Source organism: Trypanosoma melophagium, assembly GCF_022059095.1.
Source record: "Trypanosoma melophagium isolate St. Kilda chromosome Unknown ctg29segment1, whole genome shotgun sequence".
NCBI lineage: Eukaryota > Euglenozoa > Kinetoplastea > Trypanosomatida > Trypanosomatidae > Trypanosoma > Trypanosoma melophagium.
The window spans coordinates 225,990-251,894 of NW_027125161.1; the positions used below are offsets into that span (position 1 = coordinate 225,990).

The 25,905-nt window shown below is 38.4% G+C and overlaps 13 protein-coding genes across 13 annotated transcripts; 11 read left to right on the forward strand and 2 right to left on the reverse strand.

The window, feature by feature from the left end:
* Nucleotides 1–199: 199 nt before the first annotated feature.
* LSM04_000024 (Chaperonin Cpn60/TCP-1 family) lies at nt 200–1,789 on the reverse strand (the record flags this gene model as incomplete). The annotated part of the gene is made up of 1 exon (XM_067332075.1): nt 200–1,789. The coding sequence occupies one exon, from the start codon at nt 1,787–1,789 to the stop codon at nt 200–202; it is 1,590 nt and encodes a 529-aa protein (XP_067190016.1).
* Nucleotides 1,790–2,200: 411 nt separating this feature from the next.
* Nucleotides 2,201–4,003, reverse strand: LSM04_002031 (Cation efflux protein; the record flags this gene model as incomplete). The annotated part of the gene is made up of 1 exon (XM_067332076.1): nt 2,201–4,003. The coding sequence occupies one exon, from the start codon at nt 4,001–4,003 to the stop codon at nt 2,201–2,203; it is 1,803 nt and encodes a 600-aa protein (XP_067190036.1).
* Nucleotides 4,004–5,859: 1,856 nt separating this feature from the next.
* On the forward strand, nt 5,860–7,536 carry LSM04_009183 (Peptidase C19; the record flags this gene model as incomplete). The annotated part of the gene is made up of 1 exon (XM_067332077.1): nt 5,860–7,536. The coding sequence occupies one exon, from the start codon at nt 5,860–5,862 to the stop codon at nt 7,534–7,536; it is 1,677 nt and encodes a 558-aa protein (XP_067190124.1).
* Nucleotides 7,537–7,749: 213 nt separating this feature from the next.
* Nucleotides 7,750–9,126, forward strand: LSM04_005485 (uncharacterized protein; the record flags this gene model as incomplete). The annotated part of the gene is made up of 1 exon (XM_067332078.1): nt 7,750–9,126. One exon carries the CDS (start codon nt 7,750–7,752, stop codon nt 9,124–9,126), a length of 1,377 nt encoding a protein of 458 aa, XP_067190081.1.
* A 256-nt stretch (nt 9,127–9,382) lies between these two features.
* LSM04_005163 (uncharacterized protein) lies at nt 9,383–10,054 on the forward strand (the record flags this gene model as incomplete). Its single annotated transcript, XM_067332079.1, has 1 exon — nt 9,383–10,054. One exon carries the CDS (start codon nt 9,383–9,385, stop codon nt 10,052–10,054), a length of 672 nt encoding a protein of 223 aa, XP_067190076.1.
* A 174-nt stretch (nt 10,055–10,228) lies between these two features.
* LSM04_004938 (Leucine-rich repeat) lies at nt 10,229–11,410 on the forward strand (the record flags this gene model as incomplete). Its single annotated transcript, XM_067332080.1, has 1 exon — nt 10,229–11,410. One exon carries the CDS (start codon nt 10,229–10,231, stop codon nt 11,408–11,410), a length of 1,182 nt encoding a protein of 393 aa, XP_067190072.1.
* Nucleotides 11,411–11,721: 311 nt separating this feature from the next.
* On the forward strand, nt 11,722–12,552 carry LSM04_004129 (uncharacterized protein; the record flags this gene model as incomplete). Its single annotated transcript, XM_067332082.1, has 1 exon — nt 11,722–12,552. One exon carries the CDS (start codon nt 11,722–11,724, stop codon nt 12,550–12,552), a length of 831 nt encoding a protein of 276 aa, XP_067190063.1.
* Nucleotides 12,553–13,011: 459 nt separating this feature from the next.
* Nucleotides 13,012–14,577, forward strand: LSM04_006008 (Helicase; the record flags this gene model as incomplete). Its single annotated transcript, XM_067332083.1, has 1 exon — nt 13,012–14,577. One exon carries the CDS (start codon nt 13,012–13,014, stop codon nt 14,575–14,577), a length of 1,566 nt encoding a protein of 521 aa, XP_067190088.1.
* Nucleotides 14,578–16,952: 2,375 nt separating this feature from the next.
* On the forward strand, nt 16,953–19,031 carry LSM04_009317 (DALR anticodon binding; the record flags this gene model as incomplete). The annotated part of the gene is made up of 1 exon (XM_067332084.1): nt 16,953–19,031. The coding sequence occupies one exon, from the start codon at nt 16,953–16,955 to the stop codon at nt 19,029–19,031; it is 2,079 nt and encodes a 692-aa protein (XP_067190126.1).
* Nucleotides 19,032–19,408: 377 nt separating this feature from the next.
* On the forward strand, nt 19,409–21,082 carry LSM04_002368 (Cupin-like domain 8; the record flags this gene model as incomplete). Its single annotated transcript, XM_067332085.1, has 1 exon — nt 19,409–21,082. One exon carries the CDS (start codon nt 19,409–19,411, stop codon nt 21,080–21,082), a length of 1,674 nt encoding a protein of 557 aa, XP_067190037.1.
* Nucleotides 21,083–21,455: 373 nt separating this feature from the next.
* LSM04_005223 (uncharacterized protein) lies at nt 21,456–22,748 on the forward strand (the record flags this gene model as incomplete). Its single annotated transcript, XM_067332086.1, has 1 exon — nt 21,456–22,748. One exon carries the CDS (start codon nt 21,456–21,458, stop codon nt 22,746–22,748), a length of 1,293 nt encoding a protein of 430 aa, XP_067190078.1.
* Nucleotides 22,749–23,134: 386 nt separating this feature from the next.
* On the forward strand, nt 23,135–24,076 carry LSM04_003822 (uncharacterized protein; the record flags this gene model as incomplete). The annotated part of the gene is made up of 1 exon (XM_067332087.1): nt 23,135–24,076. One exon carries the CDS (start codon nt 23,135–23,137, stop codon nt 24,074–24,076), a length of 942 nt encoding a protein of 313 aa, XP_067190059.1.
* Nucleotides 24,077–24,580: 504 nt separating this feature from the next.
* On the forward strand, nt 24,581–25,878 carry LSM04_000846 (uncharacterized protein; the record flags this gene model as incomplete). Its single annotated transcript, XM_067332088.1, has 2 exons — nt 24,581–25,568; nt 25,649–25,878. The coding sequence occupies 2 exons, from the start codon at nt 24,581–24,583 to the stop codon at nt 25,876–25,878; spliced, it is 1,218 nt and encodes a 405-aa protein (XP_067190022.1).
* Between the last annotated feature and the right edge of the window lie 27 nt (nt 25,879–25,905).

Consider the following 25,905-nt stretch of genomic DNA (forward strand, 5'->3'; position numbering starts at 1 on the left):
GGTTTCATTTCCTTTTCTTTTCTTCACCTCTATAATTAAATAATAATAATAATAATAAATCCTTATGCTGATTTTAATAACAGAACAAGTATGGCTGTTTAAAAGCTACCAAATACGGTCTGTGTATTTCCCATAGAAGAGACAATTAAATCCTGCTTTATGATGTGCGAGTATTTCAAAATAACAAACGTGAAAATCCCTACTGAGTCCTCTTACGAGGCACAGCACGAAGAACGTCGTCCACACGAAGAATCATCTCTGCCGCCTCTGCAGCATAGCCCAATACAGAGTTCTTTACCTTAAACGACTCTGTAATGCCCAGAGTCTTTACATCAGCCACATCACCCTTAATGACGTCAATACCGTAAGTTTTACGACCCTGGTAATGTTCAGCCTGTAATCGCGTAACGAGATCATTGCTATCCAGGCCCGCATTATCAGCAATAATTGCAGGTATCGTTCGAAGTGCGTTAGCGAAAGCAATCATTGCCAATTGTTTTTTTCCAGGAGTAGTTTTAGCCTTTTCTTCAACAGCACGAGCCATAAGAAACTCGGAACAACCTGCACCTAATACAGTCCGTGTTTCGTTTACAGTTTGTGCAATAACACAGATTGCATCATGGATAGATCGTTCAGCTTCATCCAAAATATGTTGTGATGTACCACGTACAACAATTGTACAAGCTTCACCCTTTGGAAGTCCAGAAAATCTGATAACTGTGCTTTCACCAATCATGACTTCGTCAATCTTCTGTGCAAAACCGTACTTGACATCAGAAGTTTCATCAAATTGTGATACCACATCAGCTCCAAGAGCTTTAGCAAGACGTTCAATTCCTTCAAAGTCAGCATGTTCGATTGCCATAATACCATGTTGAGCGAAAATTTCCTCAGGATAGTTGTAAATTAGTTGACGATTGATAAAACAATTTATATCATGTTTGATAATCTTCCTGCATTTATTTTTCATCTTTTCCTTTTCTGAAGCCTCAACTTCAGCAAGCTGCGCTACACTATCAACGCGAACCTTGGCTCCAAAAATTTTAATTTTGTCGGTGTCCATAGGAGTATTGGCAACCAAAATTTTTGCGTTTTCAAGATAACGAGGTTGTCCAACACCAATTTTCTTATCGAGTAAAAACCCTGGTTCAAGATAGCTGTCTCGAAGCGTTCCTCCAAGTTTTTTCATGATATTAATCATTTCAAGATTACCACTTCCATTTAGGCGTAAAACAGCATCAACACAAAGTTTGGCAAAATGTTCCTTCTCAACAGTAATAATTTTAGAGCTTAGGGTGGTCTTGGCGATACGCAGTAAATCATCATAAAACATTTTTGCGTCATTACCATGGTCTTCTGCAGATTCAATAAGGGCTTCGCGAGCAACCTGTGTAGCGAGACGGTAACCCTCAATAATAGTCTGTGGATGAATAGACTGATCAAGTAATTTTTCAGCATTTCGAAGAAGTTCACCGGCAAGCACGGTAACACTTGTAGTTCCATCACCAACTTCATCATCCTGAGTTTTACTCATATCAATAAGAATTTTCCCGGCAGGGTTATCCATAAAAAGAGATTTGAGAATTGTGGCACCATCATTCGTCACTCGGACACTCTGGGAACGATCCATTCCTTGAAGAATTTTATCCATACCTTTGGGACCTAGCGTCGTCTTCACGATGTCTGCCACAGAAACAGCCCCCATGATGTTCATGAGCCGAGCACGCTCTCCCTTTTCTTCTGAGGCTCCATCACGAAGGACCTGCTGAGCTTGATTGGCGAAAAGCATAATAATTTTTCTTTCTTAATCTTTGGACAAAAGAATAATGATAAAATAAATAAATAAATAAATAAAAACTTCCAAAACGGAGAAAAGAAATTCTCTTCCGGATCTCCACAGAGAATCGTGACAATCAAACAAAAGAAAAAAAACCATATCTTAATTTCACCATCACCTCTCATAACATAGTATAACAGTTCTCTCCATCTCTTTTTTTATGGTTGTTATTGTTGCTTGTTCTTGAAAGAAAAGATTCCGACAAAAGAGTAGGTAAACACTTTTTTTTTTTTTTGGGGGGGGGGGGGAGGGCTCGATAAAGAAAATTAGAGAAAATAGATATATAAGTTATATTTTTCCTTGAGAACTGGGATAATATTTTTGTAGGAGCTGCCTTTATGATAATGATAATTGTTACTGTTTTCATTCGATATGTACAAAAACTCTTATATGGTTTGCTCCTGTTTCTGTATGGAAAATATTTCTCAAACATTGCCTAACTAAGCGACGCAGAGTATGGTGATTCACTCCATTTTGAGGGGATACTCTTATTGCACAGCATGCCAGTTCCCTGGGTGCGGTTGAGTGAGTCCACGCACATAAACTTTCAACCTCATTGATACCAGAAATTTTTTTGACACTACATACGGTATTGTTAAAAAACATTTCTTGATCATATGGTTCACCAGAAAGAAGAAGAACTTTACCTGTCTCTTGCAACAATGGAAATGCTGAGATGGCAATAAATGCCGAGCTCAAAGCACTACATAATGGGTCAGCAATTCTTAAACCCGTAAAAGCTATAACAATACTAGATATCATCACACTAACACTTCCCAAAAGATCTGCCAATATATGAAGGTAAACTCCCCTTAAATTATGATCAAGAGAATGTCCACATCCACCATGGGAATGTGAATGAGAATGTCCATGAGCTTCATGGAAAAACACGACACCTACAATATTTACAAACAAACCAATCACAGAAACATGTATTAAGTATGGTCCATTAATTTCAGGTGGACAAAAAAGACGTTCTACAGACTCCAATACAATATATAATGCAATAAAAAGCAATAAAACCGCATTGACAAACCCTCCCAAAACTTCATAACGGGCATATCCGAAGGGATGTGTCTTTTTTTCACGTGGCAATGAAGCCGCAAATGCAGCAACCAATCCAATGGCAATTGATGCAGAGTCAAGCATCATATGAAAAGCATCAGAAATTAAGCCCAAAGAATTTGCCACAATTCCATAGGTAAATTCAAGAAGCATTACACCCAGAGTAAGAAGAAGATAAATTAATAATTTCTTTTCACGCTCGTTTATAGTCAAATATCTAAGAGCATTAACAATAAAACTTGGGCTTCTGTCTCGTGTTTGTGACAAAAGAACTGAAGTTTCCATTGAAGGTAAAAGATATTCTCTTTTTATAGATTTAAAGGAAGCAGCTAAAATAATACCACCACTAATAAAAGCAAAAAAATCCCCACCATCAATTTCTCGATAGCTAAGATTAAAAATACCAATAAAAACATAGAATATCAAAATACTGATCATACCTGCAGGGACTACCGTTTCTCCAAATCTAGAATCATAAAGAGACTTCCCACAACCAGACAATAAAGAAATCACTGGGAAAATGATCCAAGGATAAGGGGAGGTCAATACAATATCATTTGAAGAACTAAGCCAACCACAGAAGGCCAGTTCCATAGATGCAACAAATCTCTCAAAAATATTAAACCAAGAATCATGTACATTGGGATAAACCAATTCGGTTATATTAACTGCAAGCGTTAATAAACAAAGAGAGAGGGTGATAAAAACCAGTACAGAAAAATTCACATTGGTCTCACGCAAAGAACTCCAAAATACCAACAGAATACTACACACAACAAGTCCAGCAAAAAAGCATTGACGTTTGATAGTTCCATCTCGTATATACGAAATTTCAATTGCAAATGCACAGCAAAGCAATATACAACGGAGCGATCCAATTTCTCTTACAGTATATAAAACAGCACCACAAAAGAATGCTCTTAAAGTACCTCTTAAAAGTATTAAATACAAATAAGAAACCCTCCATTGTTGAGCATCCTTTACAGTTTCCCGAAGAAGAAGAAGAAGAACTAACGCCTCACCCAATGCCACAAAACATCCCACCCACAGGGGGTGTACTGGTGTATTTGTAAGAACAAACCCCAGACTTAGTAATGTCATTGCCCATACTATACCAAGAATAGCAGATATAACATCTCCCTTCATTTTCTTTCTTTTTTTTTCTTTTTATTTGTACTATTTTATTACTATTTTTACAGCAAACCCTTAAAAAAAACACACACACACACACACGGTCAGACAGACATACACACATGCATAATAAAAAAGAAGATAGAATATAAAAAAAAAAACGACAACAACAACAGAACCAGCAAAGTACAATAAACAAATAATGAAAAAAAAAACACAGGGAAAACTCACAAAAATTGTGGTAGTACTCCCGTCGTCTCCCTTTGCAAATCACATTTCCTTAACTTGTTATACCCTCTTCTTTACAGGAGCTGCATTATAACAATTTCTCTCTTGACACGCGCGGACCCTACGATCGGAAGCAAAAAAAATAAATAAATAATAGTAACAATAATAATAATAATAATAATAATAATAATAATAATAATAATAATAATAATAATAATAATAATAATAATAATAATAATAATAATAATAAATAAATAAATAAATAAATAAAAATTGTGACTATCGCTATTGCGGGAGGGGGGCGACTTCGTCTCGTGTTTTGTGGTTCCTTTTTTACTTTTATTTCCTACCGTTTCTCCTCCTAATTGCTTCTGCCTTTCCCTGCGGCCAGCGAACGCGAGCAGAAAACGCCCGCGCGGAGAATGCGGGATCGGAAAGATTTCCCGTGAGAGCACGCGGCACAAACCCCTTTTGGCTCCTCCTTGCGCCTCTTTTTCTTGAAAAAAACCGCAGCCGACCCCGAAGGGGAAGGGAAGCGGGGGCCCGCATTATCTTTGCCGGGGCGCCGGCCGACATATTTGGTGAGTTTTTCTTCTTCAAGCGTTTCAGGAAGCGACGCTCATAAAAGAGAAACTGCTGTACGAGAAAATGCTTTCCCTTCGTTTTTTTTTTGTTGGTGGGCCGCGGGGGCGTCGCCTTCATGGATGTACATTTATTGTTCTCACTTTTTTTTTCTTGCTTTGCTTTTTCCGAATGAACCTTGGTGATGCGATCGCGCTGCCGCGCCGGACGGAAAAATCCTCGTGGTGGTTTTTTTTTTTTGGTGATAGCCATGTTGTTGGAATCTTTTTTTTCGCCTTGGGTTGCTCCCGCAGATGGTCGATGGTGTCCGGTTCGGAATTATGCAAAATCAAGGAAACGATTGGGAATGTTTTTTCTTTCTGTATTACTTTGTTTCATTAGCCCTTGTCTTTCCTCCTTCAGCCAAAGAACGAAAAAATTTACTTTTTTTTCAACGTGAAAGGCTGACATTTTGTTGTATTCCCTTTTTTTTTGCGTTTATGAACCCGTGAAAATAATGGTTTGGCCTCTCCTATGACTGGTAAAAGAGTATGCTGTACTTCCAACATTATCACCACAATGTTTATCATAGAATTTTATTTTTGGAGGCAAAGTTAAACCCATTTCACTCATTCCCGCTCGAAGATGTGGTACAGTGAAACTTTCAGTATTTTTTTTTTAGTCAGTACTATATAATAGTACATGATGGAAAGTTGGATTGGGGACGCTATTATAGTTTGTTATAGATAGACGATTAAGGAAAGAGGGGAAATAGTAGTATTTTGTTTAAATTTCTTCCCATTCTCTTATGCGAAAGTGAGGTAAAGACCATGTCAGGGTTCCTCGGAGCAACTAACGCTTTTTGTAAATATAGGTATATGTATGTATGTACTGTTATTATTATTATTATTATTATTATTATTATTATTATTTTGATAACCCAACTTGTAATAATTTGCTATGTGCTCTCTGCTACTAAAAGTTTTATTTGGTTTCTATTTTTTTATGTTTTTCTTTATACTAGTACCGTGGATAAAATGTCCGTTTTTGTTTTCGATTGTGAGTGCGATTATAAGGAATTTTTGCAAAGAATACAATATGAAGCAGAAAATATTAAAATTCCTCCATATGCTCCAGAATATCATTATGGGGTTTGTAGGAAATTGTATGAAAGAGCACTTGAGAATAAAAAGGAACGCAAGTATGATGTTGCATTTTTTTTTCTTTTACGATGCATATTTGTTTTCGAAAAAACAGATTTGCGGAAGCAATTTTCTATCTCAAAATCATTATTTAAAGATGTTGTGACATCTGCAGATGATCTCCGTAAAGAAGAGCTTTTGGAACTTTATAATAAACAAATGCAACGTGTTAGGGAACGAGAAGAAGAACGAAAAAGAAAAGTAGAGTTGCAACATCTTCCAGATGAAGATGATACCGAAACTCTGGCGCAACAACATCTAAGGAAACAACAAGATCTTTTGGAGAAAGAAAATAACGCCATAAATGATGTCAAGAAAAAATTGAATGAAGGAAATATACCTTCCATTCAGTTTTCAGGACAACAGAACACCATGGTTCCTTATTGGAAAGGACCGCATGTTTCTGATGTAACAGTGCCTAAAGATCATATTGAACCTCCTAGAAAGATTATAAATATCTCACCTAATGCATACATTATGTGGAATTTTAATACTAATGGTTCTGGAATTTCTTATGGAAGAAGAGGAATGGTAAATCTTGGAAATACCTGTTATCTTAATAGTGTTACTCAGGTACTTTTTGCAACCCCTTTGGGTCTTTACTTTCTTTACGATGATTATACCAAGGATATACTTAAAGATGATAGGGGACGAGGGAGATTGGTCAACTCTTTTAGTCATGTCATGCGTGAATTAAACCGAGGTGATACTACAATTCCGGTTAGCACTTCGCATTTTAAAACTGCTATTGGTGAGGTTTGTAAAACTTTTATGAATTCCTCACAACAAGATGCCAACGAACTTCTTCATGTTTTACTTGATGGTATTCATAACAATCTAAATGATATATCACAAGTAAAAGAAAATCATGGAGAAATAGATAACAGAAAAGGAAGTGATTCAGACATAGCTAATAAGTATTGGTCTCAATACACTCGTCAAAACAAGTCCGTAATTGTGGATATGTGTATGTTTCAGGAAAGAAATACTTTGGCTTGTCCCAGTTGTCATGATATTAGCCGATCATTTTCTCCTTCATTAGGAATAGAAGTACCTATACCCTCTCTTTCAGACACAGTAAGTATTGAGGATTGCTTGACGATGTATTGTAGGGAAGAAATACTTGATTCGGATTCTTTGTACACTTGTCCATCTTGTAAAAAGAGTGTTCGTGCATCCAAACAACTTCTTTTTTACTCATTACCGAAGATATTATTTATAACAATAAAGAGATTTCGTAGTTTTGGTGATTTTTCAAACAAAATAACAGATTCTGTACTCTTTCAAAAACAACTTGATGTTTCTCCTTTTTGTTGTTCTGATGAGAGAAAAACCGTTTACAATCTGGTGGGTGTAGTAAATCATCAAGGAAATATTCATGGAGGTCACTATACTGCGGATTGTCTTGGAAGAGATAGATGCTGGTGTTCTTTTAGCGATGAACGAGTTACTTTGGCGGAGAGTCCAAAATTCAAATTGGCTTACATACTGTGCTACGTTCAAAAAAATTGATGATGAGAAAGGCAACAAAAGATGAAGTAATATTCTTCACCAAATTGAGGAGAAAAAAAAGTACTGGAAAATGACAAATACTTTAGTTTTTATTTTGTTACCAAAATAATAAATATATACTATATATGTTTTTTTAAACTGATTTTTTCCCCCTTTGCTGGAGATGTATCTTACAATTGAGTTGATAGGCGTCCACATATTGCCTTAATATAGATGGGAAAATCATGTTCTAAATCAGCAAACCAGGCGGAATTGGAAAATCGTCGTATTCAACGTGAAATGCGACTTGGTTTGACTCCGCGATCTCATCCACCTTCGTTGAGACCTTCTACACCAGTTTCAAGGCCATCGTTGAGTACACGTCAAGATCATGTAGATTATAGAAATCGAATGGGTGTTACAGCTCCTACCTCTAGAACACAAACACCTTCTGTGCCAATGCGAAGAAATTCAAGAAATAGTATGCCTTTGTCCCCTTATAGATTGCGTCCAAATGGCCCAGCTGTTTCTCCCCCATTTCATTCTCATTTTATTCCTGGTCGCCCTTCATTATCTCCACGAAGGCCTATGATGCCAAAGTCAATTTATCACCCTTCTAATATTGCAGTTAAGGCAACTGCAAATGCCCCAAGTAAACCTCAAGAAAAACCGAAGGTGGTAAAAGAGAGTAAATCAAATTCACGTATAACAGAATCCAAAATAAATGGTAATGAAAAACCACAATTGAAAATAAAACCTGTTTTGAAACAGGCTTTGAATTTTCTTTGTGTTGAAGAAATACGTTCTAGATCAGAACTTTTAAATGATGCTATGGTTCAGTTTATAGATATAGAGAGACAGTTTAGGTACCGTGTTAAAATGGAGTATATTCGTCTTGCAGCGTTTGAGCTCTTTACGTTACAAACAAAATCCAGGGAGGCTGTTTATGAACAAGAGAAAAATGAACGTAAATTATTGTTGTTTTGGATGAATCAGACCTTTGAAGAAGACAGACTAACGGAGCTCATTGGGGCAACTCAAGGGCGACAAAAACGTTCCATGATTTCTTCACATGATACTTTTTACAGTTCACCTAAGCGTATTGAGACACATGATAAACCAATAAAAAATACAATGGTACCAGTAGAAACATCATCTTCAAATAAAACTGAGATGAATGAGCGCAATTTTAATGAGGAAATTCCACTTGAAAGAGCAGTAAGCTATTCACCTCCTGACCCTGTTAAAATTACTTCATCGGTTGGGCGAGGTACTTTTAATGAAGATCTTGATCGCAAGATAAGACGACAGACTCGTATGATACGTGAGGTTGTTCCTTCATTTACACCAAAAAGTGTAACAATTGTTCCTGATTTGACATCTAATTATGTTTTGAGAAATGGAGAATATAATGAAGTAAGATCGACATCACCGAGGCGTCTCCCTCCCCCTCCTGTACCAGATTCTCAGAGAGATTATAGGGAACTATCTTCGTTTAGATCCCTGTTTTCTGATCCATATCAGACACCTCGTAGAAAATCTTTTGCTGAGTTAAAAGGAGAAAGTGATTTGGCTATGAAAAAGAGACTTACTGCCCTTCTGATGGCCTAAATTGTACCATTTTGTTTTTTTTTTCATCCTTTTACTTTGTTTTCAGGTATTTTAGTTCCTTTCAATGTTTCATATATATATATATATATATATATATACATGTTCTGATAGCTATATGCTGCTGTTTATTTTTCTTCCTTTGGAAATGATGCGTTGGAATAGTTTCTTATTTATTTTGTTTTTCCTTCTTTTCAACCTTCTATGGTTCGATATTATTTTATAGGTGCGATGTTTGATGAATAAAAAAGTTTGGCTTATGATGAAACGTTCATGTTTTTTATCTTGCTCTTTAGGTTTTCTGAATGTCATTTCTACAGTTACAGCAGCAGAAGAAAAATCTAAAACGTTAAGCGCGGTTGTGCAATTTCCATCTGTTTCACCTCTATCTTTACCCTTTGCACCTCCTCCAAAATGGACAGCCGAACTTTCACGAAGGTTTGGTAAACATTTTCCAGAACTTAGACGGCGACATCATGTCCTCTATATGCGTGCATTTATACATCCTAGCTTTACTACACCCGAAGCAATAAATTCAACAATGAAAGCAACTGTTTTATTGGGTGAGTGTTTGCTTTTATCAATTGGTGGAGAATTAATTGTAAGAACCTTCAAGGATATGAAACGTGATGAGATGCTTTCATTAGTTGCGTTTATTCTCTCTGACGCCTCTCTTAGTTATGTTTTGCGACATCATTGGGAGATGGAAGATATGTTGTTAACAGATGCTTCTTTGCATTTGTTTCAAGGGAAAGCCTTGAGATCCACATCAGGACTGCTGCAATGGCTCTCATCCAATGGGAAACAACAGGTTCCTGATCCTTATTGCGCAGCTGCTGTAAAATCAGTGATAGGTGCTGTTTATTTAGATGATGGTTTAGAAGCAGTAAGGGGATTTATTTACAAGAACGTTTTACAGGTTCTGGAATAAGGTAAAAAAAAAAAATAAAATATTTTAACGGCTTGATTTTTTCAGGTACATCTCCTGTGAATTGCAATTGGGTTTCTGATGTTTTTATTTTTATTTTTACTACTTCTGCCACGAAAAAAAGATCTTTTTTTTGTTTCTTTCTTTTTTTTCTTTGTTTTATTGCTCTGAAAGGCGATGTCGTCCCCTGACGCCTCTTCTCAGGAGAACGAATCAGAGGAGTGTCGTATTCTTGTAGCATACGAAGAAGAAGCCCCCACAAAAACAAGAAAGGAATTGATCACAGAAGAACTTCAAAAGTTGTATGAATTCGACTTTGATGTACCAGAACGTCCAGAAGATGATGCTTCTGGAAAATTGGCCTATCTAGATACTTGTGAGCAGCTTAATAAGGAGTCATTTATGAAGTTTCCTACTCAGAGTGTAGCAAGTAGACTCATTGAAGGGAAAGAATCACTTGATCTGAGTTATTTCGCACTAGGAAAAAAAGGCAGCATTGCATTAGCAGCAGCCCTTCGTGTGAATCAATCTATCAATAATATTTCGTTGGTTGGAAATAATATTACACCTGCAGGAGGTATTGAAATTGCTCGCTCTCTTTCCGAGCTGAGAACTGTCACTACCCTAGATTTAAGTCAGAATATGCTGGGATCGCGTGATCCAGGAGAAAGTATTCGAGGAGGTGCTGTTATAGCAGAACTTCTTAAACCAGGAAATGTTTTAAAATCTCTTTCATTACGTGACAATGGATTAGGTGATCATCATATCGCTGACTTTGTTGAAGCAGCTACAGACAATACAGAACTTGCCTATCTAGACCTTAGCTTTAATAAAATTGGTTATATTGGTGCAATTGATTTGGCTCAAATACTCTCTCGCAATGGTGATCTACGTGAAATAAATCTTGAGTGGAACCAATTTCAAACCATTGGATGTCGTCATATTCTTGGTGAGGGATTATTGCTTAATAATACTATCAAACGTTTCAATTTAAGTTGGGTTGGATTGGATGATTTTTGTGCCCAGCTGGTAGGACGCATTATTGGTGAAAATGCTATTGAAGAAATAATAATTGCACACAATAGAATTGGACCTACTGGAGCAGAGTCTATTGCAAAAGGATTGATGGCAACATCAGCACTTACGACTCTTGTTTTAGACGACAATCCTCTTCAAGATGAGGGTTGTGCGGCACTTATTCGTGTTGTTGGAGAGGCAAGTACACTTAAACAATTGAGTCTTCAAGAATGTCGTTGTGGTATTGATATGCTTCAAGAAGCAGAAAGAGTAACTAGGGAAGCTCGACCGGATATGGTCATTCAGATATCAGGAGATTCCTATCCCCGAGAAATGATGTAGAAAATGATAAGGAAGCACTTGTTTGGTGTTTTATTCTTCTTTTCTTTTTGTCGCTTATTTGAGCAATGTATTTCGTACTTTGTATTTGAGTGTCGTTGCTTTCTTTTTCTTTTTTGTTTATTATGATTCATGTTTCTATAATTATTTTTCTTTTTTGAATCATTTGTAGTTTTTTTATCTTTCTATTTTGTGCCTGAAGAATATAATTAGTAATATGAATTTGTTTTATATATTTCATCTTGTGGCGTGTACATGGTATTGTATGCTCTTTCTTTTTTTTTTGTTTTCTACATCTTTAGGGGTAGTGTAGAATGATCAATAAACTTGAGGCCACACTTAATCGTTTGGTGGCTTTTTCATCTACTGAATCTTCAGTGGAGGCTGCCGTGGATTTACAAAATATTGCTCGTGCCCTGGAGGCAGCAGAAAAAATTCCCGTACTGACGGAAGCATGTATGTCTCTTTGTGTTGATTTATTGGAAAGCACACCTTTAAACACCGTCACCACTCATTCTCTCTTAATGCTTCTGGCTAGATGTTGCATGCGTGAAGAAAATAAGGATCTAGCGTCTAGATTTGGCGTATTTGGTTTGTGCGTTCTTATTCTTCAAGACTATAAAATTTTATCAAAGGATACACTTTTTGCTACCTTCGACTTGATTAGTACTCTTGCTATGAATGACGGTAATACACGTCGAATGATGCGTCCTGCCATCCCACATGTCATTGATGTAATGAGGGATAATGAGGACTCACTAAAGTTAGCATTTGGAAGTGCTGTCGTAATTAGCACACTAACGATGCTTGATAGTGCAAATGCGATATTAGCTGTAGAGTGCGGATGTTTTCAACTTCTTATCAATTTCTTTCTTATGGCGCATGAAAAAAAAAGGCAATTTTTGCATCGACGTGCTTCTCGTTCATCAAGAAATAGAAAAGAGGAAGAGTTACTGTTATTGTTTGATAATGTTATATACTGGACACGTGACGCACTTCAGAAGCTTGTATTAGCTCCTTCACCAGTGATTGATGAAAAACTTGGGTGTGCCACCTTCGGGAATTACGGTACTTCTCTCGAAGTGGATGAGCTAAAGTGGAAATTAAAGTTTAATCGGAGGAAAGTGAAGTTAAGCACCCCGTAATACGTAGACTTAAGGAAAAGATTCCTTTTTTATTTCATAATTTTTTATTATTGTTTTGTTGTTATTCTTATTGTTGCTTCTATTGACTACCAAAGAGTAGATACTAAAAGTCTATTATCACGATCCCTCTGTGTTTGTATTTTTTTTGTTTTTTGCTTAATTTATCTATTAATTTGCTGTTTTCTTGTCATTTCAATTAATTTTCACATTTTTTCGTCCTTTCTTCCCCCATGTAATAATAATAATAATAATAATAATAATAATAATAATAATAATAATAATATTATTATTATTATTATTATTATTATTATTATTCACTTTGTTTCGTTACAACAACAATAACGAAAAAAAAAAACAAAAGGAATAGAAAGTAAACGAACGAAGGAAGTCGTTGCAATTGCGAAAACAACTACCACCATTACCACTATTACTATCCCTGAGGAAAGTCACAACGTCACGATGAGCAACGCTGTAGATTCCCTCCTGATCCGCCTGAAGATTCCCGGGCTGATCCCCAAGTTCCGCGAGAAGGGTCTGGACCGCATCGTCACCCTCCGCAAACTGAGCGAGGACGAACTCCGCAGTATCGTCCCCGATGACGAGCAGCGGCAACTTATCCTCGGCGCCATCAACAACCGCGGCACGCACGACAAGAAACAGGCACAGCCGGCCGGCGCCATGAATCCCCCACGAAACACGGAGGACGGCGGACGCGGCTCCGGCGGGTTCCCCCGCGGCTCGTCTCGCGGCGGCGGGCGGATGGGCGGCGGCGGCCGCGGCGGTCACGATCGTGGAGGTCCCGCCGCACACGACCGCGGGGGGCCCATCGGTGGCGGCGCCTTCCCAGTGAGGCAGCGGGCCTGCAACCACTTCTTCGCCGGCGACTGCAAGTACGGCGATACCTGCCGCTATAGCCATGATCAGGCGGTGTACCAGAGAGAGGCGGCGGAGGGTGTGGTGCGGCGCCAACATGATTCACCTGGAAACACAGAGGACTACAGCGAGGTTTGTGAAATTCCCACCCACCGCATTAAGTTCTTGCTTGGTAACAAGGCAGAAAGACTCAAGCAGATCCATGACCTAAATAAGACACACAACAAACCATTTAAATACGTCGAATCAAGCGTTGAAAAGTTTGATTTGGTCGTGTATGGTTCAGATCCTCAATCCGTTTTGCAATCGAAAAAGATGATTCTTGCATGCGTCGGCGTTACACGAGCAAAGGAACAGAAAAACCGCTTAATGTACACGATCAACGAACTTGGTAGCAATCAGCATACAGCGAAGTTATTAGCTGCTTGTAACATCAAAAATGAGGGAACCATGAGGGAAATTTCGGAAGCATCCTTAAGAAATGTTATTTCATTTCTTCGCTTTGAGAAGCAACAGGACGTCCGTCACTTCTGGGTGAATACTACTAACGATCGTCACAAGTTGGAAACTATCGCTACAATAGTTGCTCAGTTGAAGGGCGTGCAAGCTATCATGTTTTGTGATCAGAAGCGTGTAGCGGAAATGAGCAAGGTGCCCTTGAAGATTGCACGTTTCTTCAATGGTGTCAATCCTTTATTTATTCATCGTGATCTTCCAAAGGAAGAACGTATGAAGCAATTACATGACTTCAAGGTTGGTGAAGTTAATGAGAATGGTATTCGTGAACGTTTGCTTGTTACCAATGAAGATTATGCTAAATTGGCCCGTAAGACCATCGTCCCTTATGTTAACCTCATCATTAACTTTTCGATGCCAAGAACTGAGGAATTCTACCTACTACAATCTCTCGTTGCGGGTCGCAATGATACCGTGGGTGTTTCTATTCTATGCGTAAGTGCGTACGATCAAAACACATTCCGCGAAATGCAGCAGGATATCCCATTTACGGCGCTTGAGGACGAGAATAGCTTCAGTGAAACGGCGCTGCAGTTGGTTTATGACACGGTGGAAAACCCACTTACCTCTGAGGATGCCGACCCACCGAATGATTGGGCGAATAAAATGAACCAAAAGAAGGATGATGCCTCTTGAGCACAACAATTACAGTAAAAAAAAAAAGCAAGAGCAAGAGAAAAAGCAAAAATGAGGAAAATAATAACACGTCTTTGGCTTCTTATCCATTTTCGTATGTTTTTATTTCTTCTTATTGGTATGTTGTCTTACTTTCGTTTGAGTTTTCTTTCTCTGTCCTTCTTGTCATTTTCTCAATTTCTCGTGTCCTGTCATTCACATATACACGCATACATGCACACAGCCACACACCCACACACTCAATCACACACATACAAACAAACATACATGGACAATTATTACTCTATGCCTATTTAAATATTTCTTTACCGTTTCTCATTTTCCGTGGTAGAGAGTCATTGGTGCTCCTTTTCTCCCCCTCCCCTTCTGCTTCTCCGTACTTATGTTTGTATGTATGTACTTGCGTAAGGTAACGATTGTGAGATTGGAAGGATTTTCTTTTGAGAAGCTTGGATAGAGGGAGTGTGTGAAGAGAAATCTAAAGATAGTAGAAGTAGAGGAGCATAACGATAAAGAAGTGTTTTTTTTTTTCCTGTGTTGTGTGTGTGTGTGTGTGTGTGTGTACGTGTGATGCATGGATCTTCAGAGTGAGAACAACTGGGGGGACTGGAAGAATGGATAGGGGGCGAGGTGGAATACGATAAGAGGTGCATTTTTTTTTTTACCACTACTATTACTACTATTACTACTACTACATTTTAAAAGGAAGGATAAACACCCTGTAACAAAAAAGAAAAAAAAAGAACAAAAAAAGAAAAGGAGGATGAATATGTGAGAAAGAAGGAAAAAAAAAAGAAAGATATGGCTGAGAAAGAAGGGGTGTGGACACTTTGTAAAAGATGGGAGGAAGAGAAGGGTGGTTATGTTCCACTGTGGGAACAACAGCTGCTACGACGACAATAACACACACGATAGCACATTCAGTGCATACCATTACATGTGACTGTGTGTTCGTGTGTCTTTTTACGTCTGTTTGTTTACACGAGAAAGAAAGGAAAAGAGAGACCGTGAAAGAATACTGAAAAACATCAAAACGAGTCCCATAATGAATGAAAAGGTGAAGAAAACAAAGAAAGGAGGTAATATGGGACGAAAAAAAAAAGAACACATGGGAGCGCAGAGAGAGGAGTAAAGAAGTGAAACAAAAAGTGAACGAATTTCAATGAAAGCAGAAATGTCTCGGGATACGAGAGAATAAGAGCCACGACGAAGTAAAACGAAAGAGAAAGATTAGAAACAACACGGTGTAGGATCAAACAAGGCAAAAAGAAAAAAAAAAGATCACCAAAAAGTGTAAGAGAGCAAAGAAGGCAAAGACAGATTTACAGCAAAAAAAGTCTAACGAAAACGATTGTTTTTTTTTTTCTTTGCAGTGGTGTTTAATGAGGAGCCGAGAGTACTGTTACGCCGCCAGAAACAAGAGTGTGAAATGGCTGGAAAAAAAAAGTGCAGCAGGAAATGAACGTGTACTTGAAGTATTGATTCCATACTCATTGATTCATACAAACATTTACTCATTTGTTTCTTCATTAATTCTCTTTTTCTTTCAATTTCATTTTGTTTCTTTTTTTTTTGATTTGCTTGTTTCTTGTTTTGTGTTTAATGCTCTCCTCCTCTACAAGCCCATCGCCGTTTTTCTTTTCCATTTAGTACAACGTGCTACCTCTGCGAAGAACGGCGACAGAAAGGGTGCAGCGAAGGAAAAAGATGTAGAAATGGAGACAGTAAGTAAATGAAAGGAAAAAAAAATAAGGAAAAAAGAGAACGACAGAAATAATAAAAAAAAAAAACAATCAATGCAACAAACAGAAATATAGGGATGAGAGGAGGTGAAGGCAAAGTAAATCATATAGAGAGGAATAAAACGCGAAAGAAACACTTCCTTTGTTTCTATTTTCATTTTTTCCTTTTCCCTAGAAAAGGGAAAAAAAAGACGAACAATGGGGCTAGAAATGAAGTGATAATCCGCTGCATTTTTTTCTTATGTCCATCTGTATTTTGCTCTCTTTTTCTCTCGATCTATGTATTCTCCCTCTTTTTTTTTCTAGTTTGCTCAACCTGTAAAACCTACAACCCACCTTCGTTTTTTTTTTTTTTGTTCTCTCTCTCTCTCTCTCTCTCTTTCCCTCTCCCCTTTCTTCTTTTCCATGTTGTTGCCTTTTGGGCCACATCTTTTTTTTTCTCGATCGTACGCACTCTCTTAATTACGTATGTACGCATGTATTTCTACTGATCTTCTGTGAATATGCCCTGTTTCCCTTTCGTTTTTCTCTGTTGTCTCGCATATTATTTTATTCTGAATTTTTCTTGGGCTGTATTTTGTGATAATTACATTCTCCAAAGAGGAAGAAAAAGAGAGTGATACAAGGTCCAAGATGGGAAAGTTGACTAAAAGTGCTAATTTGGAGCTCCTGCTGAAGGACATTGTACACCGTACTATCCAGAAGGCTTTTCCTACAGTGAAGGCACCCGATGCCCTTATCACCATGGGAAAGGTGACAGACTACCAGTGTAACAACGCTATGGGTCTTGTCAAGTTACTTTCCAAAGCTACACCTCCTATTAAAGTGAGTCCGATAACTGTTGGTGAGGAGTTAAAGAAAAATTTGGAGGAAAATGATCTCATCGAATCCTTTGAGCCGACACCTCAGGGTTTTATTAATATCTCTATCAAGGTGGAGTGGGTGTCTGAGACCGTATCAAACGTGCTCAAGGAAGGTATTCAACCACCACAATTACCTAAACAAAGGGTACTTGTAGATTTTTCTTCACCGAACATTGCAAAGGAAATGCATGTGGGACACCTCCGATCCACAATTATTGGTGAAGCTATTAGCCGGCTTTTTGAGTTCTGTCAGTTTGAAGTTCATCGTATAAATCATGTGGGAGATTGGGGTACTGCTTTTGGAATGCTCATATTATATATGAAACGTCTACACCCAAATTTTCTTACAGATACTCCAGATATAACAGACCTTACGAAGTTCTATCGTGAAGCTAAGAAGTATTTCGATGAGGATCCTGAGTTTAAGGAGGAAGCCCGTCTACAAGTGGTTAAACTTCAGTCATTGGAAGAAGAGTCTATCAAAGCTTGGAAGATCATCTGTGATATATCTAGGAAAGAGTTTGATCTTATTTACAACCGTCTTGGTGCTCGTCTTGAGGAACGAGGGGAGAGTTTCTATAACCCAATTATTCCGAAGGTGTTAGCTCTACTGGAAGAATCTGGAAAGCTTGAGGAAAGTGGTGGAGCTAAGCTTGCTATCACCAAGGATAAAAAACCTATTTCTTCATTGGATGCGAAGGATATGGCAAAGCTTGTCACACCACACCTTATTACAGTTCAGCGTAACAACAAGACAGAGTTTCACCCTAATTTAATTATGGCAATGAGGGAGGTGGGTATCCTTAAAGGTGAAGAAGGAAGTGAAATTGTGGTATTATCTAAGAAGGAGTCTAAACCATTGAACGATTTTGATGCTCGCACAGATGTTGATAAACTGGTTGTTCAACTTGAGCCATTATATAAGAAGGAGTTGTCTCCACTATTCCGTGATGTTTTTGAAGCAGATGGAATTATCACTGGCGACGAAATTATTGTTCCGCGTTTTACATTCCCTCTAATAGTGGTGAAAAGTGATGGTGGTTATACATATGATACAACTGATATTGCAGCAATGTACCACCGCTTTGTTTTGGAAAAGATGGACCGAGTGGTGTATTGTACAGATGTTGGGCAATATGAGCACTTCAAAATGATTGCTGATTTGGTGAAAGATTTGGGATGGATGGATGGTGCCTCATGGGATCATGCTGGATTTGGTCTCGTTACGGGAACAGACGGTAAAAAGATTAAGACACGCAGTGGTGAGACAGCCAAACTAAAGGATCTCCTTGATGAGGCAGTGGATCGTTCCCTTGCTATTTTGCAAGAGCGTGAAGATGGCGAACGGGCTCAGGGACACACCAAGGAGGAGATGGAAACGCTATCTAAGACTATTGGTATTGGGGCAGTAAAGTACTTTGACTTGAAACAGAGCCGTCTTAATGATTACGCATTCAGCTATGACAGTATGCTGGATATGTCTGGTAACACAGCTGTTTTTCTTTTGTACCAATATGCTCGTCTTTGCTCTATCAAGCGTAAGGCTGGATTGAGTAAGGAGGAGTTTATGAATGCCAAGGTGGTTATTGGTACACTACAAGAAAAGAAACTCGCTCTGTGCGCTTTTCGCATGGAGTCTGTCTTGCTGAGAACTGTGGATGATCTCTTCTTGCACCACCTTACTGACTATGCGTATGAGCTGGTGACATGCTTCTCTGATTTCTTCCAAAAGTGCAAGGTTGTTGGCGATCCTTTACAGAATAGCCGTTTATGTTTGGTGGAGCTCACACGTGTTACGTTGAAACAAGTGCTTGATATTCTTAACATTGAAGTGGCAGAGAGGATTTAGAGGATCTCCTTCGCATTGATTGCTCTTTTTCTTTGAGTAAAATGGATGGGATGAGAGTGGGAGTGAGAGAGAGAGAGAGAGAGAAAGTAAGAGAGAAACGACTGCTTAGAACAAGTGGTGCTAATTGCAGAAGACGAGGTGGAAATGCATTTTTCGTTTCCTTTTCTTTTTCCCTGAACCTGAGTGAAATAAGAAAAAAATTGCTAAATAAATAAAATAAGGAGGATGTGAAACCAAGGTAATGAAATTTTCTTTTTACGTTCAGGGTAAATTTATGTTTTTTTTATTTTTTCGTTGAAAAGCTCATATTTTGTCTTTTTTTTTCACTGTGTCTGCCGTTAAATTTGTTTTTTCTTTTTCTTTGTACGAGGCGTAACATGGTGCAGAATTGGTTTAGGCCTCATCCGTTTGGTGTATATCCACGGGGAAATGCAAGGGACCCGTTGGATTTAACCATACCAAGGTTTGGGACACTTTCTCTTTTACAGTCTGCGACCAAAGGCCAAATTATAAAGTCTGGTATTACTGGATATGAACCCACAGAAGAGGCCTTTGTTGATCTGATTCTTCACTTACTGTCTTTCTGCTCTGTAGATGATATATGCCGACTATCAGGAAGTTGCACAGGATGGTACTGCTTTATTCATTCCTCAGATACATTTAAACAGGCATATGGATTATTGTCTCCAAATTACTTGCGATTTCGGGGAAGTTGGAAGGAGACAGCTATTCAATGCTTTATTAGTTTAAAAGATGAAAAATCTTCTAATGGTAAAAATTGTTTATTGAAAAGGAAGAGTTCTTCTTCTTCTAGTAATAATAGTAATACTGCAATTTTTACACATCGTCCATTTGCAGTTAAACGAGCTTTTTTTAATGATCAATTGTTTCAGGCTTGGTTATGCACGATTCTTCCTTGTTATTATCATCTTCGACCAGCTATTAAAACCAGTAATATTGAGGAAGGTGCAGCATGGCCAAACGGAACTGACATAAATCACGAAGCACCTCGTTTTCGCACTGCTCTTAGGGATGTACCAAGGTGTAGTGGATTATCACCAAATGAATTCCGTAACCGATTTGAAGAACCAAATTTACCAGTTATTCTTACAGACGTGGCTATTAATTGGCCTTTTTTCCATATCCTTGGAGGAAATTTCAAAAATCTTGCAACAAAGGCTAAGGAACTATTTCGTTCTGGTGTTTCTCCAGATGTGCCTATGCGTTGTGAACATACCACAATGACAGTGTCTGATTACGTGTGGTACGCGATAGAGCAATCTGATGAGCGTCCTATTTATATGTTTGATGCTGAGTTTGGCACTTCTATGGCAGCAGAATCACTTTACACAGTTCCCGAGCACTTTGGACGAGATGATTACTTTAAAGTTTTGGGTAAGGAACGTCCAAAGTATCGCTGGATTATAGCAGGTCCAAAACGCGGCGGAAGTAGTTTTCACGTTGATCCTAATTATACTAGTGCATGGAACGCTAACTTAACTGGTAGAAAACGATGGATTCTATTTCCTCCCGGTTGTACTCCGGCTGGTGTTTTTCCTAGTGAAGATATGTCTCAAGTCACAACACCTGTCTCACTTACGGAATGGTTATTAAATCACTATGATGCAACCGTTGAAAAATGGAGAGATGTTGGTTATGAGTGTATTTGTGAACCTGGTGATATTATGTTTATTCCTTGTGGTTGGTGGCACTTTGTAATTAATTTGGAGGATTCTGTTGCAATTACACAAAACTATGTTTCAGAATGCAACTTACCAAGTGTCATGAAATTTATTTCTACTATGAAATCATCTATTAGTGGCATTGATGAAGATGCTGATAATACCACAGGGGAAATGGTTGAAAAGCGACAGGCCAACTTTGCCGATGAATTCGCTACTGCTATGCGTTTATCGTTCCCAGATCTTATGCAACGAGTGGAGAGCGATCTTGAAAAGGAAGCGCAACTTCGGCGGGAGAGAAAGAGAACTCGTGCAACTGCATTGCCTTTACTTGATGCAGAAGCGGATGGGTTTACATTTAATTTTTGAACAACTAAAAGAAGGACAATGAAAGGAACAAACAAACAAAAAAGAAAAAAAAAGCACAACAAAAACGAGAGAAAGGAAAAAAAAAGAACATTGTTGGGTTCTTTTATTCCATTCTTTCTAGGAGAACTTGGGATTTTTAATGGTGTTAGAAACTCCCTTCTATTCCTTTATATTATTATTATTATTATTATTATTATTATTATTATTATTATTATTATTATTATTATTATTATTATTATTATTATTATTATTATTATTATTATTATTATTGTACTTTTCTTTTTCTTTCTTTTTCTTTTTTTCCTTTTTTTTTCTTGTTTTTATATACATTTTTTTGACACTAGTATATGGGACTTGGTGTTTTCTTAAGATAATGGGGTTTCTTACCAATTTGTATGAGACATTAGCTACCCAGGGTCGCCTGGAGCTATTGATTACTCTTGGAATGTATGATGAGCGAGTGTATGAAGTTGTTGAACGACATCATTTAACTGATAAGATTCTAGACATGTTACCATCACCGCAAGCGGCGACGTTCCTTTCACGCGGTATGGCATATGATTGTATTAATGAAGAAGTTATTCGAAATTTTGTCAGAATTTGTATGATGTTATCACGTTATAAAACGGTTGAAGAGGGTGCAAGTCTTGCCGAACTTATCGGAAATTGCGGAGTTCCAGAGCAGTATCGCATGAATATGTTTAATTTTAGTGAAACATATCGTCATATGATATTATCACGATCATACTTTCCACAACGATCAGTTTTAAAACTTTTAGCATATATTTTTTGCGATGATATTTTAAGTGATGCAGTAGCTCAACTTCAATATAAATCAGATATTTTGAATCACGTAAATAAAGTATTTGTTGATACTCCAGATTTTGTTTCATGGCGATTTTCTGTACGAGTTATGTCTTTGGCAGGAGGATTTAATGAGGACAGTAGTGATGTGGAATACACAGAAGCTCTCACTCGTCTGGTGACACGCACTATTCCAGAATTTCTTCTATACTTTACTCTTACCTTTATGTACGCCATGTTTCGTCACTACCCAAGACGTGTACGTGGTATTACCCCACGATGGCTCGCACGACAACGTGCTCTTTTCTCTGCAATGTACTGTGGCTTGTTGGGAGTTTATGTAAATTCACTCCTAGAGTATCGTGTGCATCGCCATCGTATTTTGTATGAGGTACGAAAAAGTCAAGAGTATCGTCGTCGCCGTGGGGCACAGAGACGTGGCACGGAGTATATGGCAAACACATACTTTGACAATCTCGAGGGTGTCACGCGTCGTATTCACTCTATGCAGTGTACAGCCTATTTAGTAACGGGAGGGGCATTGCTGGTTTCACTGTTGCCGCTTACACCGGTAAAGTTTCCCAAGTGGATGGGTGATGTGGCGTGGCGACATCCATTTGTTCCGCGTCTTTTTCCAACACTTTTAGGAATGCATTCTGCCTCACGGTGTTTAGTGCCATTTGTGTTTGCGCCATTTACAATACTCACAATGGCACGATTTAATGGCTCGGGAGCAACATTGTATGATCGCTATGTGGAGTTTCGAATGCGAATGTGGTACCGTAAGGTTGAAGTGGCGTTTGACACATCAACAGATGTTGAAGTTGATATTACAAATGATAAGCAACGAAAAACGGTTTAGGGTGGTGTGAAGAGTTGGCGTTGGAGATAATTTCTCAACTCAAAGAAGGAAAAGAAGAGGAAAAAAAAAAAAAACATGCAAAACAGGAGAAACAAAAAGCAAAAAAAAAAAGGACATAAAACAAAATGCGTGAAAGAACCGTACAATTTCGGATTCTTTCTTTCATTTTCCTCACATTTCACAGACACAGTGTTAAATGTGTCTTGGTACCCTATAATTTTTTCTATGAAACTCTTTTTCCTTTCTTTTATACTACATGCTTTAATCTTTGTTTAATTTTTTTAATTCTTTTTTTTTTATTTTGCTGGTTTCTCTATTATTTTGATCATTATTGATCTGAAAACAACGATAAAAAATAAAAAAAAGAAAAGTTATTGGTGTGGCAAATGATTACAGATAGCTTTCCCTTAAAGGTAAAGCTAGGTGGCCCTGCATTGGATGTGATGAACCTGTTTCAAATAGGGGAAGACCTTAGCGCAGCACAATCTACCGTTGTGAATTCAAGAAATGCTCTTGCCAAGACAAGAATTGCACCATCAAGAAATGCAGGAATATTACGTCATAAAGACGAAGAGGAAGCTCTTGACTATACCGCCAAGAAGAAAGCATATATAAACGCTTATTATCTTAGTGAAGATATTTTTTCTGAGTTTCAACGAGTATTACTCGATACCGTAGAGGAGGAACGTGCTGCACGTCAGCGATTAGATGTGTTTTATAACGATATCAGGAGACGGGCTGTTAATGCTAGGCGAGAAGAGTATTTTATGAGTACCAAGTGTGTATTTGAACGTTTCCAAGTAGAAGAACGTGCTCACGAAGAAAAAGCACGTATTATGCAGGAATACGCTGATTTTTTGCTTTCTGCTAAAATAGTAGAACAAGAAGAACGACAAGTATCCATACGTCGAGCACAGACTAGACGAAAAGAAGCTTTGCAACAGTCAAGTGGCGTCCCAGTACCCCTTGGTGTACAAGGAGCTAAGGCTGTGTATTATCCCCCATCTTCTGGGCATAATTATGGCGCAACACCACCACCCCAACAACAACAACAGTATATTAGTCCTCCCAGTCCGACGGCAGATCGTCCATATGCTTTGCCATCAGCCTTTCTTCGAATGCAACGACGACGTAATCAGGGCGTACAACAACAACAACCGCAGACTGGATTTTACGGGGCCCGACCTGGAGTACCTGACATTCCCACGAATTCCGGTCCATCAATGCCTTTGCAACCGCAGTTTCCACAGCAGCAGCAGCAGCAACCACCATACTGGACAAACCATCCTCCTGGTCAACCGGGCAGGTATGGATATCAAGGGCTTTGAAGAAGTGAAGTACGTGTTGAGACATTCTGGATATTTTTAATATTAAAAATTGCATAAGGGTTTTATATTATTATTATTATTATTATTATTATTATTATTATTATTATTATTATTATTGTCCCTTAAGAGGTTCTTCTTTTTTCGTTTGAAGTGGAGATTTTGATCAGAAACTGGTTTACTGTTCTGTTCTTTTCTTTTTTTTTTTAGTATCATTGGACTTGTGTTGAAGGTCTTTGTTTTGTTCTTATTTCTTGCATACATGGACTTTTACACAGATGGTAGTCAACTGGCTTAGATAACGAGCAGTGCACCTCAATTCCTCTACTACATTGGTTGCACAGTTTTTTGTTTTTTCTTGGTAAGAAACAAAAAACAAAAAACAATCATAAAGTATAGGGGTACAACAGGGTTTACAGTGGTAATATCAACAATACAAATCAATACCCAAAGAATATTATCAGTATACAGTAAGAAAGAAAGGAAAAAAAACAAGTTCTACCTCACATGTCATCTTTTTTAGTTCCCTTTACGTTGCAGGTAAAATGTTCAGATTGGTGTGAATCCCTGCATGAAGAGATCGGGCCTATTCTCTCTTTATTAACTCGGAAAGAAGGTGTTTCTACCGTAAGTTCACCTGTTTCACGTTCTTCAGAGACAAGTGGTGACATGGTTAAGTGTCTGCTTGCTCCTGTTGTTTTGGCACCACTAGAAGGTGACCTAGTTCGGGAGAGAACTGATGCAATGGATTTTGTAGTTGCCTCTCGAAGTTTCTCAAAACATGGACAATTGTACGTTCGTTTAGTTTTTCAGGAGTATTGTCAACGGAAAAATATAGAAAAAGAAAGGGAATCAGTCTTGGAAGACTGCGAAGAGGCGTTAAAGCAGATCAAAAATTCAGAACTATCACCTGAGATCCGTGCAATGATTACTGCCTTAGAGATGGAGGAGTCGGAGGAACGGGGTAAAGTACATATATCGTATAATCGATTTGTGGAATGGGTGGACGCAACCACCTCATTATGGTTGGATGAAGTACACCGTTTGGAATCGGAGCGAAGCAAAGCTGCCGCTGTTAATGCAGCAAAACGTGCACTGGAAAGTGAATTTGCGCGGAAGAGTGAGGGCAACTCAAGAGGTGAATATTCTATGGCCAATGAAGAGGTCCTAAGGCAGCAGGCCATTGCCTTGATTGAACAAGAACAAAAAAGAGAGTTAAGAGCAAAGGAAGAACAGGTGCAGTATCTGCGACAACAGGAAGAACAACTACGACAACAGATTGAAGAAAACAGACGACTTCGTAAAGAGGAGAAAGAGAAACAACGCGATATAGAGTTAGAATCACGATACATGAGTCTTATGCAGGAGGAAAGTTCGATACGACAACGTATGTCGCAGCGTGAGGAGGAGTGTGCACAACGCGAGATGGAACGTGGCTTATTGTTAGAACATATTGAGGCAGAGGAGCAACTACTTCGTCAACGACTCCAAGAGCGTGAATTTGAGCGGAAAAAGGCTGAAGAAGAAAAAAGGCAATGGAACGTGAACAACGCGAACAACTTTTTGAGCATGTAGAGGCTGAAGAAGAATTGCTGCGTCAGCGTCTGCAGCGTTATGATGAGATGCGAGCGGCAGAAGCTGAGGCGGCGAGAAAACGAGAAGAAGAAGAACGTGAACAATTGTATGAACATGTTCGTGCAGAAGAAGAAATTCTTCGTCAGCGTCTTGAGAAGCGAAGAAAGGAGGAAGCCGAGAAGAAGGCCAAAGAAGAACAGGGGAGCAGGAACGGCGTAGGAATAAGTTAATGGAAGAACTGATGGCTGAGACTTCAG